At 40.8% G+C, this 20133-nt stretch overlaps 1 protein-coding gene across 3 annotated transcripts in view; it reads right to left on the bottom strand.

Annotated features, from left to right (window-relative positions):
* The window catches only part of COG5 (component of oligomeric golgi complex 5), a 307484-nt gene that overhangs the window by 7067 nt on the left and 280284 nt on the right, over positions 1 to 20133 (bottom strand). For 2 of the 3 annotated variants that reach the window (XM_073328456.1, XM_073328458.1), the window contains 4 exons: positions 18306 to 18543; positions 12644 to 12720; positions 11971 to 12097; positions 11251 to 11330 (listed from right to left, as the gene is read on the bottom strand). In XM_073328456.1, coding sequence (XP_073184557.1) covers positions 11251 to 11330; positions 11971 to 12097; positions 12644 to 12720; positions 18306 to 18543 — 522 coding nt within the window. The remainder of the gene's footprint in view (positions 1 to 11250; positions 11331 to 11970; positions 12098 to 12643; positions 12721 to 18305; positions 18544 to 20133) is intronic. The other variant, XM_073328457.1, reaches the window with a different exon arrangement.

Below are 20133 nucleotides of genomic sequence, written 5' to 3'. Positions count from 1 at the left end.
TACAATCAACTAGCTTTGCTTGAGCTAGCACCTAAAAATAGTCATGTGGCCATTGTCGCATGTGCTGGCCCCTGGGTAGATACTCGAGTAACCAGCCTGAGCCACCGCCCATGCCACAGCCCCAGCACAGCTATTTTCAGGTGCCAGATCTGCTTGAGCTAGCTTGAGACGTGTATGTCTACCCCCACTGGGAATCACACCTCCCAGCTGCTGTGCAAATACCGCCTTAGGTCGCCTGAGAGAGACACAGAAGCTAAACAATGAACCTAAACTCCCACAACGAAGGTCAAAAATTGGGCATGGGGTGAGCCATACTGACAGCAATAAGCAGAAAATTCACCACTATTGAGAGAAGGAGACTGATCTGAAGCCTAGGGTCCTGCACTTTCAGCTTGCTGGAGGGAAGGAAGAGAATCTGAGCACAGCACTATAGCCCCTGAGAGGCTTGAGATTCAAGCCCTGCCAAGTGGATTGCTGGGCTGCAGAGAGAGTCCAGCACTTCATTTTATTTACGCATCAAAGACCAGAGCAGGCTATTGTACTCAGTTGCTGAGCCTTTTACAGAAGGAGCTAGGTTTCCAAGAGGGGGACTTGCTAGCGAGCTAGGTTTGTGTTTGGTCAAAGTACCTCACAGGTCAGCTCTTTCTGCATTTTCGAACTCCTTGCAGGCCAGAGGTCTACCAACAGTACCAGCGTCTTTCCTGTTGAAGCCATGAAATACACACAGGCTGCTGAAAATCACATACGTGACCTGAGTATTCTCTTCACAATGTGGAAATCACCTAGAGTGGTATACATAATGATATACCAAGCACCACCACCGAAACCATCTACTTTGGATGGTCATTGGAAGGGCTTTCTGAAGAGGACTTTGATACATTAGAAAAAAAAAGGAAGAAGCACATAAGCAGGGAGATGTCCATGGAAGTAAATGGTGGAAACGCTTTTTCTGGGCCATGGTACAACATGACTGAGATCTACATCAACACCCTGGTCGATAAACTAGAGGACAGCCGACAGCACAACATTCTTTGTCTTGCCTGCAAAGCTATCATGCACCTGGCTGGCAGCCATAAGCAGCCTTCTAATATTCCCATCACGAAACGAGACATATCTCCCTGCCCCTCCTCAAATGAAGTCCTGGACCAATGGAAAACATATTGTGAAAGCTTGCTGAACCACACACCTGCTGAACGCTGTGCGGAGCTATGTGACCTGGCAAGCTACATAAGTGCAGACCCAGGGACTGATCTTCCATCACTCAAGGAAGCACGAAAGGCCATCCAAAAGTTATGGGATGGACATGCCACTGGACCTGACGGTATTCCACACAAGCTGCTCAAAGGTGCCTTGGAACCAGTCAGCACTGGCCTGTTTCAACTGTTCTTAAAAGTGTGGGCTTCAGGCAGACTACCTTCAGCATGGAGAGATGGTATCACAGTGCCCCTGTACAAGTGTGGCAACTCCAGGCTGATATCATTGGTTACCAGTCTCTTAAAGGTCTTTGCTCACATTCCTCTTGGTAGCATGCAGTTGCTCCTTAACAGTCATCACCATCCACAGCAATCAAGTGTCACTGCTGGGTAGTCGAAAATGGACGCTTCACTTACCCTCTGGCTTCTGGCTGAACTGCACTGAGAATTTAATTGCCCACTTCACATGTCATATACTGACATCAGAGAAATTCTGATTTGGTTAACAGGTCAGTACTTTGGCTTGCACTGAAAGGAGTTGGTGTCCCAGATGTTCTGCTAAATCTGCTACACAATCTTCACACCCATAACAGCACAAGGGTGCGCACTCATTTACAACCTTCACTGCATTTCTACACAACCTCTGGTGTGTGGCAGGGATGCATTCTCATCCCTGCACCACTCTATCGAGCTATTGACTGAATGTTAGAACTTGCCACTCCACACACTGGAATAAAGATTGGTCAAGAAGTGGCCACCAACAAAACTATGGTGCCTTGCTTGTGGAGAAGCCATGGAACTTCAATTTTGTCCTTCAAGGTCTCCAAGATTCTGCTTGTACTGTGGGCTTGAATGTCTCATGGCAGAAGACGAAGATCCAGAACATCAGGGCTGGCCCACTAGCACCCTCAACGCAGGGTGGGTCAAGCCCCATGGACAGTGTTGACGTGTTCATCTGCTTACGCTGCAGAGTGCGAACAGTTGCAGCAAACCAGATGTCCTCCGACGAATAGGTCTTGCTGCCTCCTGCATGAAGTCTGTGCCTCACTTATGGACACAAAAAAGTTTCTGTGCTGGTACAACATTCAGGATCTACCGAAACTGCATACTACCAGTACTGCTATACCTGTCAGAAACCCGGACTCTCTTACAGGCACCTTGGAGAGGCTAGCGGGATTCAATATGCACCATCAGCATCAATTCCTGAACATACAGTGGTTCGACTTCATGAGCAATGTCATCATCTCTGAGAGACCTGGCACTCCTCCAGTCGCTCACTACATTCAAAAGCAGCATGGCATGCTCTTTGGCCAGGATGTACTAAAACACCCCAACACACCATCCTCTGAAATTCTCCATCAGTGTATGACCCAGCCTGGCACTGTCTCTGGGGCTGCCACAGAGATTTGTGGATTAGTAGGATAAATCCCAGTTCTGGGAATTTAGCATCATATAAGGCATTGTAGAGGTTATCAATGGAAGTTAATGTGGCTGGTGCCATGGTCCTCAGTAGATTACACCTTTTTGAGGGAGGAGATAGAGGAGAAGAAAGCACCACACAGTAAAAGGACAGCCTGAGTGGAACATAGAGGGAGAGCAAATGAGGCACTGAACTGAGTAACCATGGAGCCTGGGGTAGTCAGTCTCCACAGCTACCTGGGGTAGCTCCTCTACAGAACACAGATAAGAAGGAAATGGTGGCTGGACTACCAGGCAGTGCCTTCATCCCACTGCAGGGCTGGCACAAGATGCCCCTACTGGAACCAATGGACTAAGTTTGGGAAAGTTCCTTTCCCGGTCATGCACAGGAGCACAGCAACCAAGACTGAGGCTATGTTAAAAGGGTGTTAAGAGTGTATCTGAGACTCATATAACTTGGTTGCAGTAAGAGCTGTCAAACGACCAGAGAACTGCCGGTGAGCAAGCACAGCAGAACTCCCTGAGGTGCTCATACGCTTTTACACAACATGCTGCGTGTTCCATTTTTGTAACCATATACTAATGAGTCACTACATACCAACACCTTCTGAACAGCCACTTAGACTCTCCTCCCAGAATGTCTATGCTCTCATGTGCTACTACAGGAAGAGCGAGCCCTCTTCCCAATCAGAAAGCAGGCTGCAGGCATGTTAGCCGGTGATCAAATTATTCCACTTCTTGATCCAAACTAACGATGACTGCTGGGACTTGGTCAACTTCCTGAACATTCTACGCAGCCTCAGCCCTCATTCCCACTCTCTCCACTGGTGCGCCACAGAATGACCAGCCACCCACCGCCTACAACAAGTGCACAAGGAGGATCACACAGGGCTGCTGCTTCCACATGTGGCTGGCACTGGGTTTGAGAACAATGAAGAGGCAGCGAGAAAGCTGCTGCTGGCTGCATCTCTGAACAGCACTTCCAGTGTGACCTGTTGACCCCCTCTACACACATAAGTTTCAATAGTTGCAGCGCTGATTGGGAAGAGTCCAGCGTTGTCCCCATTCAGATTTTAAATGCCATGAGGAGAAGTGGGAGAGGCAAGGAGGAGGGAAATAGGAGGGAGGAGGAGGAGGGAGTTGTTAAAATAACTATGTGTTTGTTAAAAATGACCTTTGGTGGAGTGAGAGAAGCCCAAATCAATCTGTTAGTCTTTAAGGTGCCACCAGACTCCTCGTCGTTTTTGTGGATACAGACTAACACGGCTACTCCCTGATGCTTAAGGAGCTGTGTGTTTGGGGCAGTGGATGCACATGCGACATGAGAAGCATGGGTGTTCAAAGGCTCAGAGGTGATGAGGGAAAAACACACTTCAGAAGAATGAAACACAAAATATTCATGTAAAATAGAGGATGCTTCCTGTTAACGCAGTAATAACTGAATAGTGGGTGAAATTTTATTTTATTTTATTTTGTTCATGTTCTTATACTGAACCCATCACTGTGGCATCTGAACCCATTAGCATTAGGTCTCTGAGTTTGCTTAGCCCAAGATACTGGAGTTCCTTTGTGCAGAGGACAACTCAAGTTATCATCTCCTACAATCCTCATAACAGATAGAGTGTTGGCAGGGAGAGAAAAATGGAGGTGATGTTTGGAGCCTGGACAAAAACACCAACATTTCTCCTAGCCCCAGAGGTTACCTGAAGATGCACACAGTTAAAAAAACAGGATGGTTTATCCTGTGGGCCACAGCAATTTTTAACTTAGGAACTAAACTTGGGGTGGCAGCTTTGTTCCTCCTTCTTGAAGGAAATTATGTAATTATAACTGTAGCCTCTGGGCACCATGACATACAGCGATGGGTCCTCCGGTAATATGGATAATGATGGTAAGGTGTATGGCGCACAGTGAATTCAGTCATGGAAGAACGCTGTCAGATTTCACCCTTAGCTTGCTGAGAGCACAAAATTGTGTAACTTCTTACAAAATGTATAACTTATGCTACCAAAAGAGAGGTTCCCTCCTGTCTAAATCTCTAGTTTTATTTATAGTATTATGAGACAGGTCATGTCATCACATTATATAACTTACACCAGTCCTAACTTACAAAAACTAATTAAGACTATGTGGCACAAAAAAGTTAAATAGTGATGCATCATTTTACCATGACAATTCTGTACCAGGAATAGTAGATTAATTTATTCCTACAGCATATGTTGTAAAGATACTTGTAAATAAGGAGCAATCAAAGAATTAGATGCTTTATGGGCTAAATGAATATCATGTAGCAGGCAGCACTAAAACAGAAACAGGATCATATTCATATAGAAATATGTCACTTACGTGTATCTTCCAAATGTTTAAGAAATGGGAAGAAACCCTGTTTATATAATCTACACAACCTGGTCTCTAAGGGATTAGACCCAATATTGCCCTATACTCAGCATCTTCAAATCTAATAAAGGACAAAAAAATCTGTTCATTAATTCTTTTTCCATTTCAAAAAATCAGATGTGATACACATTACAGATCTCATTTGTAAGAGAAGGCTACAGAAAGACGGTTGGAGGGATGCTCTGCATATATTAATGTTTCATGAAAAATGCCATCAGATGTAAGGAAAAAAAATCTAGGTTTAAGATGCCCTCCCACATAAAGAAGAAGAAAAGAGGATTTTAAAGCACTTATTAAATTACTTCACTTGCTTGCTCAAAAACATCAGCTTTCTTGGAATTCAGGACAAGTGGATTATATAAGTCTAGATCGTTTTTTATAAAACATTCTTTCAAAACATGAAGATTTATATCTAAATTAAAATAATTAATAAAACTATGATCTGGATACTGTCCCTTAAAGGAAACTCAGTATATATCAACAAAATGGACTGTTAATTAATTTGTTAATGTTTATATACTTTGAATACTAAGGTCTCAATCCTGTCATCTGATTCACTCAGACAGACCCTTACTCAGACTGTAAGATCCCTGGTGCAGAGACTATCTGTTTGTTCTGTGTTTGTCCAGTGCCAAGCACAACGGACTCATGGTCAATGACTGGGGTTCCTAAATACTCTAGTAATACAAATAATGCTAATAATAATGTACGTGGCCCCATAAAGGCACACGGATCAGCATGAAAGATCAGATTACAGGATCAGGGCCATGAATTGCTTTACAAGTAAGTATTATTGTTATTATTTTGTTAAGAGAGAATGCTATGTAAACTATAAGGCAAAGAGGAGATATCTATGGAAAATAGACTATTATGCCATAAAAATACACCAGTATGGCTCCAACTATTTAATCAAAATATTACAAAAGCTATTATATGTAAACACAAAATAGTAGGAAGAGGACTCTATTTTATTAAAGATTGCAAAATGATTAGCTCAAATAATTGGGCTATAGTTCTGCCAACCAAAAAATAAATTATATCAAAGTATTTTTATGAACAAGCTTGTGTTGGTTGGGTGCTTTGCTTTTGTTTTTTATACTGTACACTTATCGGCAAATCAGGGCCAGTCAGTCAGCAATCTGATTGGCTGGTGCTAGGTTTGTCTGACTTAGTTGGAAATTTAAAGAATTCGTGCATGAATAGGAAAACCAGTGCCTGCAACACAATACAACCTTGTGGACTGGTCATACTTTTGCACTTACTACCAGGGTGGACCAAATTAAGCTTGTAACTCAGTTTCGTGAATAATCTAATACTAAGGTTCACAAACTGATCTTTGCCAGTGCTAACGGGAAGGAGGTCATCCTTGAGACAATTTCTCTATTAAGATATAGTGCACACTATGAAAATGTTTCAGAATGCTTGGTTTAATGTACTGGGCCAGATTTTGATCTCTATTACACCAGTGTAATTATACTTTGTGTGATTGCATTGGCTTCAGTGGAGTTAATAGGTTTACACAGTATAAGTGGAATCAGAATTTGACCCATGACTGCAGCAGTTCAGAGTCTACAACAGGCTTAATTTAACTTCCATTAAAGTCAATGGAAGATCTACAGGAACTGGATCTGACTTGATACTTTATTAAGTAATAGGAAACCTTGCTGAGAAGGAAGGGGTGTAATTTTTAAACTGTAATAAAAGAATGTGGATCAACTAGTTTACAAAATACAAATTTTATTCCAATAACTCAGTCCCCAGGAATTACTCCAGGCCATAGGAAGACAAACAAGAAGGAATATACAAAAATAGTTCATTAATAGCTACCAGTTGGCCATACTCCCATTGTGCAGCGTTTAAAGTGTTTAGTCACTCCATAGTGAACAGAAGGAACTAAGGATTTGATAACAAGCTGTGAGGAACCTGATAACCCTACTACAGTAATATTTAAAAAGCAGATCTCTAGACCAGCTGCAGTCATTACAAATTGAAATGGCAGCAAATGTACCATTTGTAAAGATGCACCAGAATTAATTTCCCACAAGTAATATTATACAATAAATTCTACATTACAAAGCAAAAGAGCTACAAATTCTTCTAAAAACAATTACTCACAGATAATCTGCAACACTAATACATGCCTTTGGGATTACAAAATTCAACTGTTTTAATTCTTCTTAGGCCTAGTCTACAATATGAAATTTAACCATGGCTTAACATGGTTTCAACAATCCTGTTAGCTGAACCAGTCCTGAAGGTGGCTTAGCCGTAAATGCAGACAAGGAAAAACTACTATCAGCACAAAGTCAGCTAGCACAATTACTGAAATACTGTTCAGATAAGGTTAAATGTCATCACATAGTTCAGATCTTAGTAGGGCTTCTACCATACTTATAGCTGGAACAAAATGCAATAGCAAGCTTGGCCACAGGCTTCCGTAGCCATGGTCAACTGCCTTGTGTTCTTTCTGTTGGTTGCAAAGAAAGGGGCAGACTAGTTTTAAGCAGGTTCTGTTGACTTTAAAAGCCCTTAATGGAGAGAAACCTCCTCCAAAAGCTTTGCCCTGGTTGGTGACAGTATAATATTATCATCTTCCCTGCAGGGCCCCACTTTCACTCTATGGATCAGCGGGGAATCATGTTTTGGGCTGGTACTTTTGGTAGGTAGCTTGCTCATCCTGGGCACCTATCTTCCCCATTTAAAAGAACACCAGCATTTTCTCAGAGTAGTTTTTGTCTTGATTGCTCTTCCCCCAATACTTTTATGATGATACATTTACTTGTTTATATTTTGCTCTGTTTTTATAATGTTTAATTACATTGTCGTTGAAGGGTGGGATTTTCAAAGTTGCCTGAAGGGACTTATGAGCACAAAGTCCTGTTGATTTTCAATGACATTTGTTCTCCTAATTTCCCTAGACCAGTGGTTCTCAAACTTTAGCAACCTGAGGATCCCCATTTTGATTTTAAAAAGTTTGCGGACCCCAAGTGCACAAATCCCTGCTCAGCCCCAGGCCCTGCCCCCACTCCACCCCTTCCCCCAAGACCCCACCCCACCTCTTCCTGCCCCTCTTCTTCCCCACCTTTTTCTGTCCCCCCGAGCACACCCCATCCCCACTTCTCTCCCCGCCCTCTTGCACACTGCAGAACAGCTGTTCCTCAGCATGCAGGAGGCACTGGGAGCAAGAAGGGAGGAATGGAGGGAGGGAGGTGGAGGAGTTAATCAGCTGGGCTCGCGGACCCTGGAGTACCCTTGCAGACCCCAGTTTGAGAAAAACTGCCCTAGATGCTTTTGAAAATCCCATCTATACATAAAATCCCAGCCTCAATTAGGTCAATAGGAATTTCATCATTGACTTAAATGGGTCTGAGATTTCACCCTAAGTGATCATCACCCCATAATGCTTCAGCACTGGAGGGAGTGCTGTAGAATTACAAGCTACCTTCAAGATTTCATGATTTTGGATATAAGAAAACCTAATTTTTTTAGCCAAACTGCATTATTATATTCAAATCAACCAATGTGTGACCTTCAAAAGACTCCTCTATTTAAGACGTGAAGAGACATATTTTGCATATTTATTTTAGGTGTTGAATACAAACGTATAAGGCGGCCATACTGTGTCAGGCCAGTGGTCCATCTAGCCCAGTATCCTGTCTTCCAACAGTGGCCAATGCCAGGTGCCCCAAAGGGAATGAAGAGAACAGGCAATCATCAAGTGATCCATTCCTTGTGGTCCACGCCCAGCTTCTGGCAATCAGAGACTGTTAGGGACACTCAGAGCATGGGGTTGCATCTCTGACCTTCTTGGCCAATAGCCATTGACGGACCTATCCTCCAACAACTTACTAGTTATTTTTTGAACCCTGTTATAGTTCCCTGGCAACAAGTTCCACAGGTTGGCTATGAGTTGTGTGAAGCAGTACTTCCTTTTGTTTGCTATAAACCTGCTGCATATTAATTTCATTTGGTGACCCCATGTTCTTGTGTTATGTGAAGGAGTAAATAACACTTCCTTATTCACTTTCTCCCACACCATTCATGATTTTATAAACCTCTGTCATACCCCCCCTTTGTTGTCTCTTTTCCAAGCTGAAAAGTCCAATCTTTTTAATCTCTCTTCATACAGAAGCTGTTCCATGCTCTTAATCATATTTTTTGCCCTTCTCTGTACCCGGTACAATTCTAATATAACTTTTTTGAGACAGGGCGACCAGAACTGCATGCAGTATTCAAAGTTTGGGTGTACTATGGATTTATATAGTGGCTTTATGATATTTTGTCTTATTATCTATCCTTTTCCTAATGGTTCCTAACATTCTATTAGCGTTTCTGACTGCCGCTGCACATTGAGAGACACGATGTAGACAGAGTCACTTAGCAATTACGTATTCTAAATGCAACAGGTTCAAATACCATAAGGTGTAACACAGAAGAAAAGGAGAACAGTTTAATAGTTGTACATGAACTTCCAAATTCTAATTCCAATTGTATGTGAGCCACCGCATGACAATAACTCACAGATGCTTATGAAATAAATCTGTGGTAAAATACATCAACCAGCCATTCTCATATGTATGCTATCATTATATTTACAGTATAAATATTTACAGCAGACTTCTATTGACTGTATATTTTAATTTCTGTTTAAAAGGACAGATAGATAAGTATTTCTTTTCAACAAAAATATTGCTGGCTGAAATGTAAATGCCAGCTATTATAATTTCAGCAGACGATCGGAATGTACACACACATAAGTACACAGTCACAATGTTGCTTCCTAATCAGATTGGGCTAGATTGTGAGCCTCCCTGCAAGAGGATTTCCTGCAAGGGCTAGGCACCCTAGTGCAGGGGTGGGAGCATTGTCCTGGCTAGCACCAACAGCAGTATGAAACTCCCAAAAGGAGGCAGGGAAAGGCACGGCCATAGCCCCACTATCCCTTCACATCGAAGCAGTAGAGGTGGTGTAGCACAAAGAGCCAGCTCAACAGACCTGCCACTCCACAATGCATCCCTTGAATCCCCATGAGGGATTCTACCTGCATTTGAAGTTCTGCAGGGCCTCAAACTGCAGCACTTCCCCTCCCATCCTCCAGATCACAGGCTGCAGTGCCACTGTCAGGCCTTTGTAAGCATGTCATATTCAATGTAAACAAATCAAATGTTAACCTTTGCCTCTGTGTAGCATTTTATGATGACTTCAGTGTTCCAAAAGGACCCAAGGCTTAGGTACTACGAAGGTCACATGGTCAATTGTTTGCATGGTCTTGTCAAGAAAGAGTTATTTCCAAGTACTATTAGAGTTCTGAAAATACCTGCTACAAGAGACCCATCACTTGAAAGGTACAGTTTGTCTGAATGTGTTTTAACTACCATTGCTGCACGTAACTTTTAAGATTATTGGAACCGAAAAAGGTCGGAGACTGAAAAATACTCTTCTCTGTTTTTCCAATATGTTTTCTTTGTGCACTTTTTGGACAGCATTTTGTACAGAATCAGTTTCACTGCTTCCCCATATAGTCAATTATATAGTCTATAATAATAGGTGAAAACAAGTTAGGGAGAGGACACAGGACTTATGACTTGTAGATTTTGTTAGCATGTTGGATAACTGATAATTGATCAAGTGATGATCAATAAGTAGAAGCAAGTTTATAGAATAATCACAAATATGTAGCTCCTTAGCTTTGCACCACTGTTGAATTTCTCTATTACATTTCTTAAAGGTCAACTGCAGGTTTTGAAAAAAACTGCAAAACTCTTTTCTAAGATTCTAAATCAGGAAAAAGTCCATAACCGCTGCTGACTTCTTGATTTCTCTAAAAGAATGAATGATACCACAACTATCATAAACAAAAGTTTTCCGTTCTGAACACCTATTTTAATTCCCTTTGTTTATGGCTGTGATGTCACTTGCTTCTAGCACCGGAAGCAGGAAGGCTGGAACCTAGATTTCTCAGGATATTAAGGAGGTAATTTTGTGAAAATGTAGTGATTACTACATTCCTAAACCACTTTGTGTGCATTTTCCTTCTTTTAAAATTTAACTAAGGAGTGTTTTGGGGTGGATTTTTTGGGGGAAACCCTTTGCAGCTCACCTCTAAAGATGGGCAGAAAATGACACTCTTTGGAATAAAGCCCCTATAGCTCACATCTTACTTCACAAGAGCAATCCTGTTTTTTCAGCTAAAATACTGCTTCACAGTAATACATTCAAACAGGAGAATAATTGTTTTTACCTTATGAGAACAAGTCTGTCCTTTTCAGATGGATGGTCATCAAGCCATTGGGAATAACGGGCAATGGACCACTCTGCTCTCTGATACACAGAAATATGGACCCATTAAACACTAGTAGATAGAAGATATTTGCTATAATGTCAAAGAAATATGCACAATTGTCAGACACAAAGGTAAACTAAATTAAAGTCAAATGAAGCTGTTCATCACTATCACAACTGCTAATCAGCAATAAAAATAAACTGGCTCTCATCTAAGAAATTTTAGATGACACAAAGATGTAGATTCACTTAGAATTCTTAGAGGGAGTTTTTACTCCATCTCCACTGAACAATACACTGGAAGAATTTAACAACATAAAAGAAAACAATAAACCCCTTTTCACGGGCATATTTGAAGTTATGAATTGTCAGCTTTCAAATGAACACCAGGAAAACTCATACATTCATCTGGGAGAATAAAAAAAATTTGTGAGCCCACTTCAGTATATCTTATCTGCAGGATGATTGGTTTTTTGGTTTTTTTTACTTCTACAAACTAACGAAAATATAAAACAAGTGACCTGAGCACCTTCGCCACAAACTAATAAAAACAGAAACAATAAACTGTATCCTGAATGTGGGTTCAAACAAAAGCTAATTAGAGAGGAGGCACTGATGTGTGGCAGAGTGAATCTATTAATGGAATATTTCAAAAAGGAAGATGGCTTGACCGGGTTACCTGAAATGGTGATTTTAATTCAGGTGGTGATCTTGTAAATAAGAACTGAAGAATAATGCTGAATGGAATAATATCTCCCACAGCTGGACTATTGGCAATATGCTCACTAGTCTGGAACAGCAGTGGTCTGGAAAAAGCACAAGTTACACAATATAATCATGAAAGAAAGGAAAAAGATACATCTTAGAATATTATTATTATTTATAGAGTGCCAATACTGTGCTAGGCCTTTTAGAGAGAGAATTATTTCTGCCTGTGCATCTCATTTTTTTTTTGCCACTTTGCATCATTGCTTTGTAATGCAGAATTTGGCAGGTGATCATTTGTACAAGAAGCGTATTATTTTAATTAAACAATCTCCCAACATTGGAATGCAAGTTTTATATTTCTATGAAAACCCTCGGTCTAACTATACAGTTCATTATCATAAGAACTAACATCAAATACAATCCAAGAAGGTACAATTTAGCTGACATTAGCATGACAAAATTCACCAAATTGTAGTTACAGTATGAATAAAAATTAAAAGGAAAAACACTAATTTGTTGCTAATTTGCATGTGAAGTTGCCAGAAGGTTTTTAATTAGAATCACAAGCAACAAGTAGGAAATTAATTTAATAATATTATTTGACCACATTACCAATTGCTAGAGATACTGTGATTGTAACTCACCTGAATGACCTCAACAGCCTATAAGACTTTCCTAGATCAGACACTCGCCTGCAGAGTGGGGCCACTGCTAACTCCATCTGTACAATAAAAAGACTTTTACTTAAATCAGAATGTCCCCAGATGCAAAGCTCTGCATCTAACAATAAGTAGAGGTCATGGGATGGGTCATCAGCATATCAATAATTGCCACGTTTGGCGTCAGGAAGAAATTTTCTCCACACGGCAGATTGACTGGGCCAGGGCTTTTTTTGCTCTCTTCTTTTCAACACCACAACCATCATACAGCAGGAAGTGATTATGTTGGCTACAGACTTTCTGGTTTGCAGAGCAATTACGTGAGAGATACAATGAACTTTGCCAATGAGTTTGGTGCGTTGTTTATCTCAATATGTTTAATCTTTACCGGTGGGTTCACTGGTGCAGTAAAGTTCTCCCCATATCCAACAATCTGGGCTAAGATTGGGAAGAAAGGGGATAATAGACAGACGTTGGTGACCCTATTGATGGGGTCTTATTATTGGAAACCGGTCCAGGGCTCCCCCACAAAAGTGGCTGATTCTCCCTCTGGTGAAAGGGCTTGTTAAAGGATTTATGACTGAAAACACACATCCCCACAAAAGACTTGGGCACAAGCCTACATGAATTAGGAGATGACCGCTGGGAACTATTGTCACTAACACACATTGAAGTGTGGTCATAGTCAAAAGAATGTCTCTGTAAAAGTGACAACTTCTTAACAATCTGCTCTGAGTGATCTCTGCTGCCTTCAGTAACAAAAATAAGATTTTTTTTTTAAACAATTCTTAGCACTGTGAAATTCTTACTACCTTTGGAGAGTGAGCTAGTCTCTGTTCTGGTGGGTACATGGTTCACAGAGGACAGAGAACTTGAGTTTCAGCTGCAGAATCTTGATTAATGGTGAAGATGTATAAGCCAAAAAGAACAAATGAACTTTCAGATTTTAGAGTTTAATAAAACAGAAGTTGAAAACACGTTTCTATTAGTAAACTGAAAAAACATTATATGGAGTCACTGAAATACAAGTGACTCCATATAATACAAGGTTCAAAGGGGCAAAGCTAAAACTGAGTATCCAGAGCAGTATAATGCAAACAACCAGAAACTATTTTTATAACATCTTACCATTTAAAGAACATTAATGAACTGGTTTCACTGGTGGCAAGACATTTATAACAAGACCTTTAATATTCTTATTATTTCTAATCATGTAATGATATCTGAAACAGAACTATCAGATCACATGTTGACAAAGAGAGTTCATAAAGAACATTTAATTGTACATGCAGGATTCTTGGTTACTGTGAGCATGAGAGAACAAAGCAGGCATGGTAAACTGTACTCATGCTTTCAGACAGGTTCATTTCTCCATAGTGAAAATGATAAAAGCAAGCACGGCAGTTCTGATAGAGTAAAGTAGTAATAACAGGGAGATTTTCAAAGGTCCAAATGCCAGTTAGACATTTAACTCTCACTGAAAGTTAACAGGGTTTGGGTGAGATTTCCCCCGCACGTTTTTCTAGCTGCTGGGACTGGCTGGTGGTAGGAGGAAACATCTGCCTTTCAATGAGAGCACCCTTAGGTACTTTAGACAATTCCACCCTAGGCACCCAACTGCTGTTTGGACCTTTGAAAATCAAGATATATGGAGCAAACTGCTCCTGATGACAAAGAAGGGAACCAAACAAAGGTGACATCATATTCCGCCTTTTCCTAACACACTTTTCCCCCCAAAGTGGATATAATGTGGCAAGATTTTAGTTGAACTTTTGTTTCCTACAGCAAAACCAAATATTTAAATTCATTAAAACAAATTTCAATTCTCTATATTATACAAGCTTTAGGAATGTCCCTAAATTCATATTTTTTGGTCTTAAGTATTTGAAAGAACATAATTTACTTTAGAATACTCTGTCCCTTAAATGTCAATCTTCATTCATTCTAATTATTTCTATTGCCAGAACTAGACAAACTTTAAAGGCAGCAGATGGCTGCATCGTGAAGCACTAGTTGCCAAAGAAATATTTCTTTGTAAGCTTGGAAGTCTACAGTAGACTCTAGAATTGAGTCATGCAAAGTGGGAATAGAGTGAAACTTATTTGTTAAAAATACACATAAACAACAAACTCAGATTCTCTAGATCTCCAGCGTTACAGGGTTTGTACTGTACCTTGATGTATTTAGTTAAATTCAGAGGAGTAAAAGACTGCTTTTTAATTTGATTTTTTAATTTGTTAGACTGCATTAGATTCTTCAATGAGGGGTGTGTGAGCATATTTCTGCTGGAATGTTCATTCTTGTATTCACAGTATGTCCAGTTTTTATATTTTAAATAAAGACTGCTGTCGGCCACAACAACTGGTGCTGGAGTAGGGCCTGTGAATTGTCTGGATGGCATCAACACTCGTTTCAGCCATTGAAGAAAGGCTTTTTTCAGGTGCTGGGATTGGCTGGTAGGAGGAAACATCTTTCTGTCCTACCAACAGCAGTCGCACCAACCTTTCTTTCTACAGCTGCTTATAGATACACCTTGTTTAGCTATAACAGCTATATTATGATTTAAAGTTACTGTTTACAATGTGCTAAGATGCACAGTTATGCTGTATGGCAGTGGTTCTCAAACTTTTGTACTGGTGACCCCTTTCACACAGCAAGCCTCCGAGTGTGACCCCCCCTTATAAATTAAAAACACTTTTTTATATATTTAATACTATTATAAATGCTGGAAGTTAAGCAGGGTTTGGGGTGGAGGCTTACAGCTCGCAACTCCCCAGGTCATAACCTTGCGACCTCCTGAGGGGTCCCGACCCCCAGTTTGAGAACCCTTGCTGTATGATGCATTTGCAGGGTTGCATGTATTTTGGAAGGGTCTGGTCTCTTACACAGCAATGAGTTTAGGAACCTTATCTCAGCAGCCTATCAAATGTCTATGCCCAAATATTGAGGAATCCTTGTTCCTTCTAAATAAATTCCAGAATGTATAGTGTTTAAATTTCATTCTCTGCTTTACTGTCTCTATCAATCATTTAGAGTTGCATGTCATGTAAAGGGCAATGTATGATTCTAACGCATATTTTTAATCTCAGAGTGTCTAAAATACATGGAGGTCACTGTAACCCGAGAGACCTTGGTTTTGTTACTAAGTAACAAAACTCTTAGTAATGAGCAGGTTAAAAGGTTGTCCAATGCCCAGCTGATACCTGATTGGAAATATAAATGTCAAGAAAATGTCACCTAAGAGGGCTCGACTGACTCCAGAAAAACCACTTCTAATTTAACTAGCTCTAAAAGTGAAAGGAAAGCTTAGCAGTGCATCCATGGTAGCAAATTATTTTTATTTTTTCAAAAACTCCACCTTTACCAAATATGTTGGTCCAGAAATGAACAGCAGTTAACTTAACAGTAGGCCCATTCTTGGATCTTCTATAAAAGTTCTAAGTCAGCATGAATTGCAGGCGCATTCAACCTTTGTAGGCTGTCACACTTTTAAAACACAGGAATTCCAATAAGTAGTACAATATAGGACAGTAAACCTGCAGCACTGCAAACATTTTTAGACATTAAGATGCACCCTGAGTGTTCTGTTAAACGATGTACAGAAGCACACAAGTTACAGAACATTTCATGTTGATAGTGCTCAGGAGTATATCTGACAGTCTGTCACACAATTAGCCAAAGTGCCAGAGAGCATCTATAATACACTATTTTATAATGCAACAAAGTATATGGCATTGTGGGGATTGTATAGAGGTTCTCAGTTCACCGGTGATATATATACTGGAGGACTTGAACTGACTGCTAGTAAGTGGTAGGGCTGATCTTCCCCCTGCTTGCAATGCTAACAAAAAGGAAAGATCCATACTAGAGTATCATCGCACCAAGCATTTTACTTTTTACACAAAGTTTTCTATGGCCCAGTATATCAGATATCCCCTGCCAGGCCTCCTCGCTAGCTGGGTTGGAAGTGCTGCCACGAGAAAAGCTGAACAACAAATAAGACAGCAGCAGGAGAGGCCCAGCCTATGACCAGCATCCAGCTATTTCTGGTTACAAGTACAACGCAAACAGGAAGAGGAGGTAAGGGGGAGCTAAGAGGAGAGGAAGGGAACACAAAGCAGCTAGACAGGAAAAGAGGAAGGACTCAGAACCAAGCAATTGTAGGTCTAGTTTAAAATCTTTCCTGCAGCACAAAAGCATAGAGATCAGAGAACTCATTCCATTACACATTCAGGAAGTACAGATAACACAGTGGGAGACAGTGTGTAAACCCCCTCACACTGAGGTAAGAACATACCACTGCCTTTTAGATAAGACCTGTATTATTGTAATCTGATTGATAAAAAAAGATGCATTTAGAAAGATAAAGGAAGGGGGTATTTTCATAATAATAATAATAATAATAATAATATATATTTATAAGGCACTCTATACTCTAACATTAGATATAAATACTTACTGAATTTAAGAAGTACATCAATATTTATGCAGGAGAAGGAATCAATTGTCCTCCTTGCCCCACATTTTAGGTCATTCTGGCCCCTTTCCTGCTCCCACTGAAGTCAATGGAAAATCTCCCATTAACTTCCTTGCTGAAGGATTATGATGCTATGAACTAGCTGGTGAACCCAGGTGGTTTATTCAGTAGCATGTGGCTGAGGCCATTACACAGTTTAGCTTGATGAAGGGGTGAGCCCTGAAGACCACAAGACCTGGGTCCCACCTGTTCTCTAGTAGTAGTCAATTCCACAACTAAGGGCTCTATATGGAACGCTCTGTCACCAGCGTTCTTGGGTTTGACCCTCAGCTATGTCAGCCAAGGCCCCTGTTGAATGAAGCTGGAGGCAGAGGCTGTCTCTGAGATGTTTGGATCCTAAGCTGCTCCTTAGAGCTTGAAAATAAGGACCAATACCCTGAAGCTGACCTAGAATTAGGATAACAAAGTGCCGAATATTTGTGTTATGTTCCCTAACAGGTTCACTCTGCACTATATTACTATTAAGATGCTTTCATCTGAAAATAGGAAGTAGCTCACTGGAAACTGGAATTATCTACTTGATTGAGCTTAGTTCACCAGTCCAATACAAGTTAAGGCAAAAAATATGAGACAGGGAAATTGACCATGTCACCAGCAGAAACACAGACAACATTGTCATTCTTTCAGTATTCACAGCAACCCGGCAGGCCTTTCACACTCTGTTTATGTTTATTTGTATGCTACACTGCAAAGTAGGTCGGTCCACGACCATGATCAGTGCTGGCACAGTGGGTAAAGCAATTAAGAAAGGAAAACCATCTTACAGGGAGGTGGCATGGGGGGAGTGGTAGCAAATGATGGATCTAGCACTGAAGACTATTGTTCAGTATTAAAAAGTTTCAAAATGCTGACGAATTTCAATGCACCAGTAATTTGACCGGAAGGTATAGGGCTTTGCTGAGTTTGCCTTATGATGAGAAGGGCCCTCATTGATTATTTAGTGGATAAATTTCTCAAGATTCTCTTTCTCACAGGATGAAATCTTGCAGACCCAACTAAGACAATGGGCAACTGCGATGGGGGGAAAAAGTGTATATTTACCAAGTATCTACATGTTTCCATTAAAAGAGGGAAACAAACAAAATGGAAGCCAGCCCTGGCTAAGTTTACCTGTGCAAAGTCAGCAGCAAGTCGCATTTTCCCACCTTCACCAAGGGGTCTCAGTAGACTGGCATTGCGAATAAAAAGTTCAATTGCTCTCTGAGCAATGGCTTCTGTGTTGTCAAAGACAAAGTCGAAACACTCGAAGTGTCTGAAGTAGTCGCTCATGACTCTTGCTATGAAGCCCTGTAGTTCTTTCATGTACAGAGAACAAGGGACATCTGGTTTTCCTGAGCTGGATAATGATCTGCCAAAAATGTAAGATGCTAAATTCATTTTTATAATACAACTACAAAGTATTCGTTTCTTTTTAATTTTCTTCTTATCCCATGTAGTAATTTTCCTTTGGTGGCATGAATTACAACATCCTATGTCCGCTTGGAACAAAGGAGTGTGTCGATCCCTCTGGAACTGCAGTCTAAAATATCTCTTGATCTACCACTGCTGACATCATAAAATAGAGGAAATCACCCCCTCCTATCCAGCTTGCAGACCCTCCATCAACCTGTAAGCTTTAAAGCTCTAAATCCAGCCCCCAAATTTAAGTGTCCCAGCAGTTTGTATAATATTCTAATAAAAGATCACATAATATCAGGCTACATATCACAAGGTTACTAGTGCAGCCTGTCCCAAGACCAATCTCTGCACAGAATTAGTCTCTTAGATTGTTCAAGTCCCACACCCAGGATTATAGGCACTCTCTTCTAATCAGTGAAGAAACAGAGTACTGCAAGATATAGGACATGGTAACCAGGAATCGCACTCTCTCTCTTTGAATTATAGCCAAGGCCCTCCCAGACGTCAGTGGGAGTTGAGGACACATAACGTCTTGCAGGTTTTAGTCCACAGTCTGAATCAAAAGATCGAACCGGAGAGTGTGCGCAAGTGCCATCAGCAGGAAAGGTTGCAAAAGGGAAAAACACCTTTGAAAAGATATTGTTTGCAACAGACTTTTTTTTTTTTTTTTTAAAGAAAGGGGAATGGATGAACTGTAGCAAGATGTGCAGGGGAAGCAAATAGCACCCACTATGGCTTGCCATCACTTGTGTCTGTGGAGCCTCTCACTCTAAGATAAATGGTGTCAGAGTGCACATACCCACCAGGACCAGGCTCTCACAGCAGGTCTCAAATCTAGCTATGTCTCTCCTGGTGAAGGGCTTTCCAAACCAGGAGAGTCTGTTGAAAATCAACCTCCTCATAAGAACGGCCATACTGGGTCAGACCAATGGCCCATCCAGCCCAGTGCCGACAGTGGCCAGTGCCAGATGGTTCAAAGGGAATGAACAGAACAGGGAAACCTTCAAGTCATCTATCCTCTGTCGCCCAGTTCCAGCATCTGACAATCAAAGGTTACCCAGAGCATGGGGTTGCAATTCTGACCATCTTGGCAAACAACTGTAGATGGACCTATCCTCCAGGAATTTGTCTAATTTTTTTTTTTAATCCAGTTATAATTTTGGCCTTCACAACATCCCCTGACAATGAGTTCCATAGATTGACTGTGTAGTGTGTGTGAAGAAGTACTTCCTTTTGTTTGTTTTAAACTTGCTACCTATTCATTTCATTAGGTGACTTGTGGTATGTGAATGGAGTGAAGGAGTAAACAGCACTTTATATTCATTTCTCCACACTATTCATCGTTTTACAGAAATCTATCATATCCCCCCATAGTCATCTCTTTTCATCTCTCCTCATAAAGAAGCGGTTCCACACCCTTGATCATTTTTGTTGCCCTTCTCTGTACTTTTCCATTTCTAACATAACTTTTTTGAGACAGGACGACCAGAACTGCATGCAGTATTCAAGGTGTGGGTGTACCATGGATTTACACAGTGGC

The sequence above is a fragment of the Lepidochelys kempii genome, chromosome 1, assembly GCF_965140285.1.
Source record: "Lepidochelys kempii isolate rLepKem1 chromosome 1, rLepKem1.hap1, whole genome shotgun sequence".
Lineage (NCBI taxonomy): Eukaryota > Metazoa > Chordata > Testudines > Cheloniidae > Lepidochelys > Lepidochelys kempii.
Note: the sequence above shows the minus strand (reverse complement) of the source record. Positions and strands in the feature narration are given on the sequence as shown.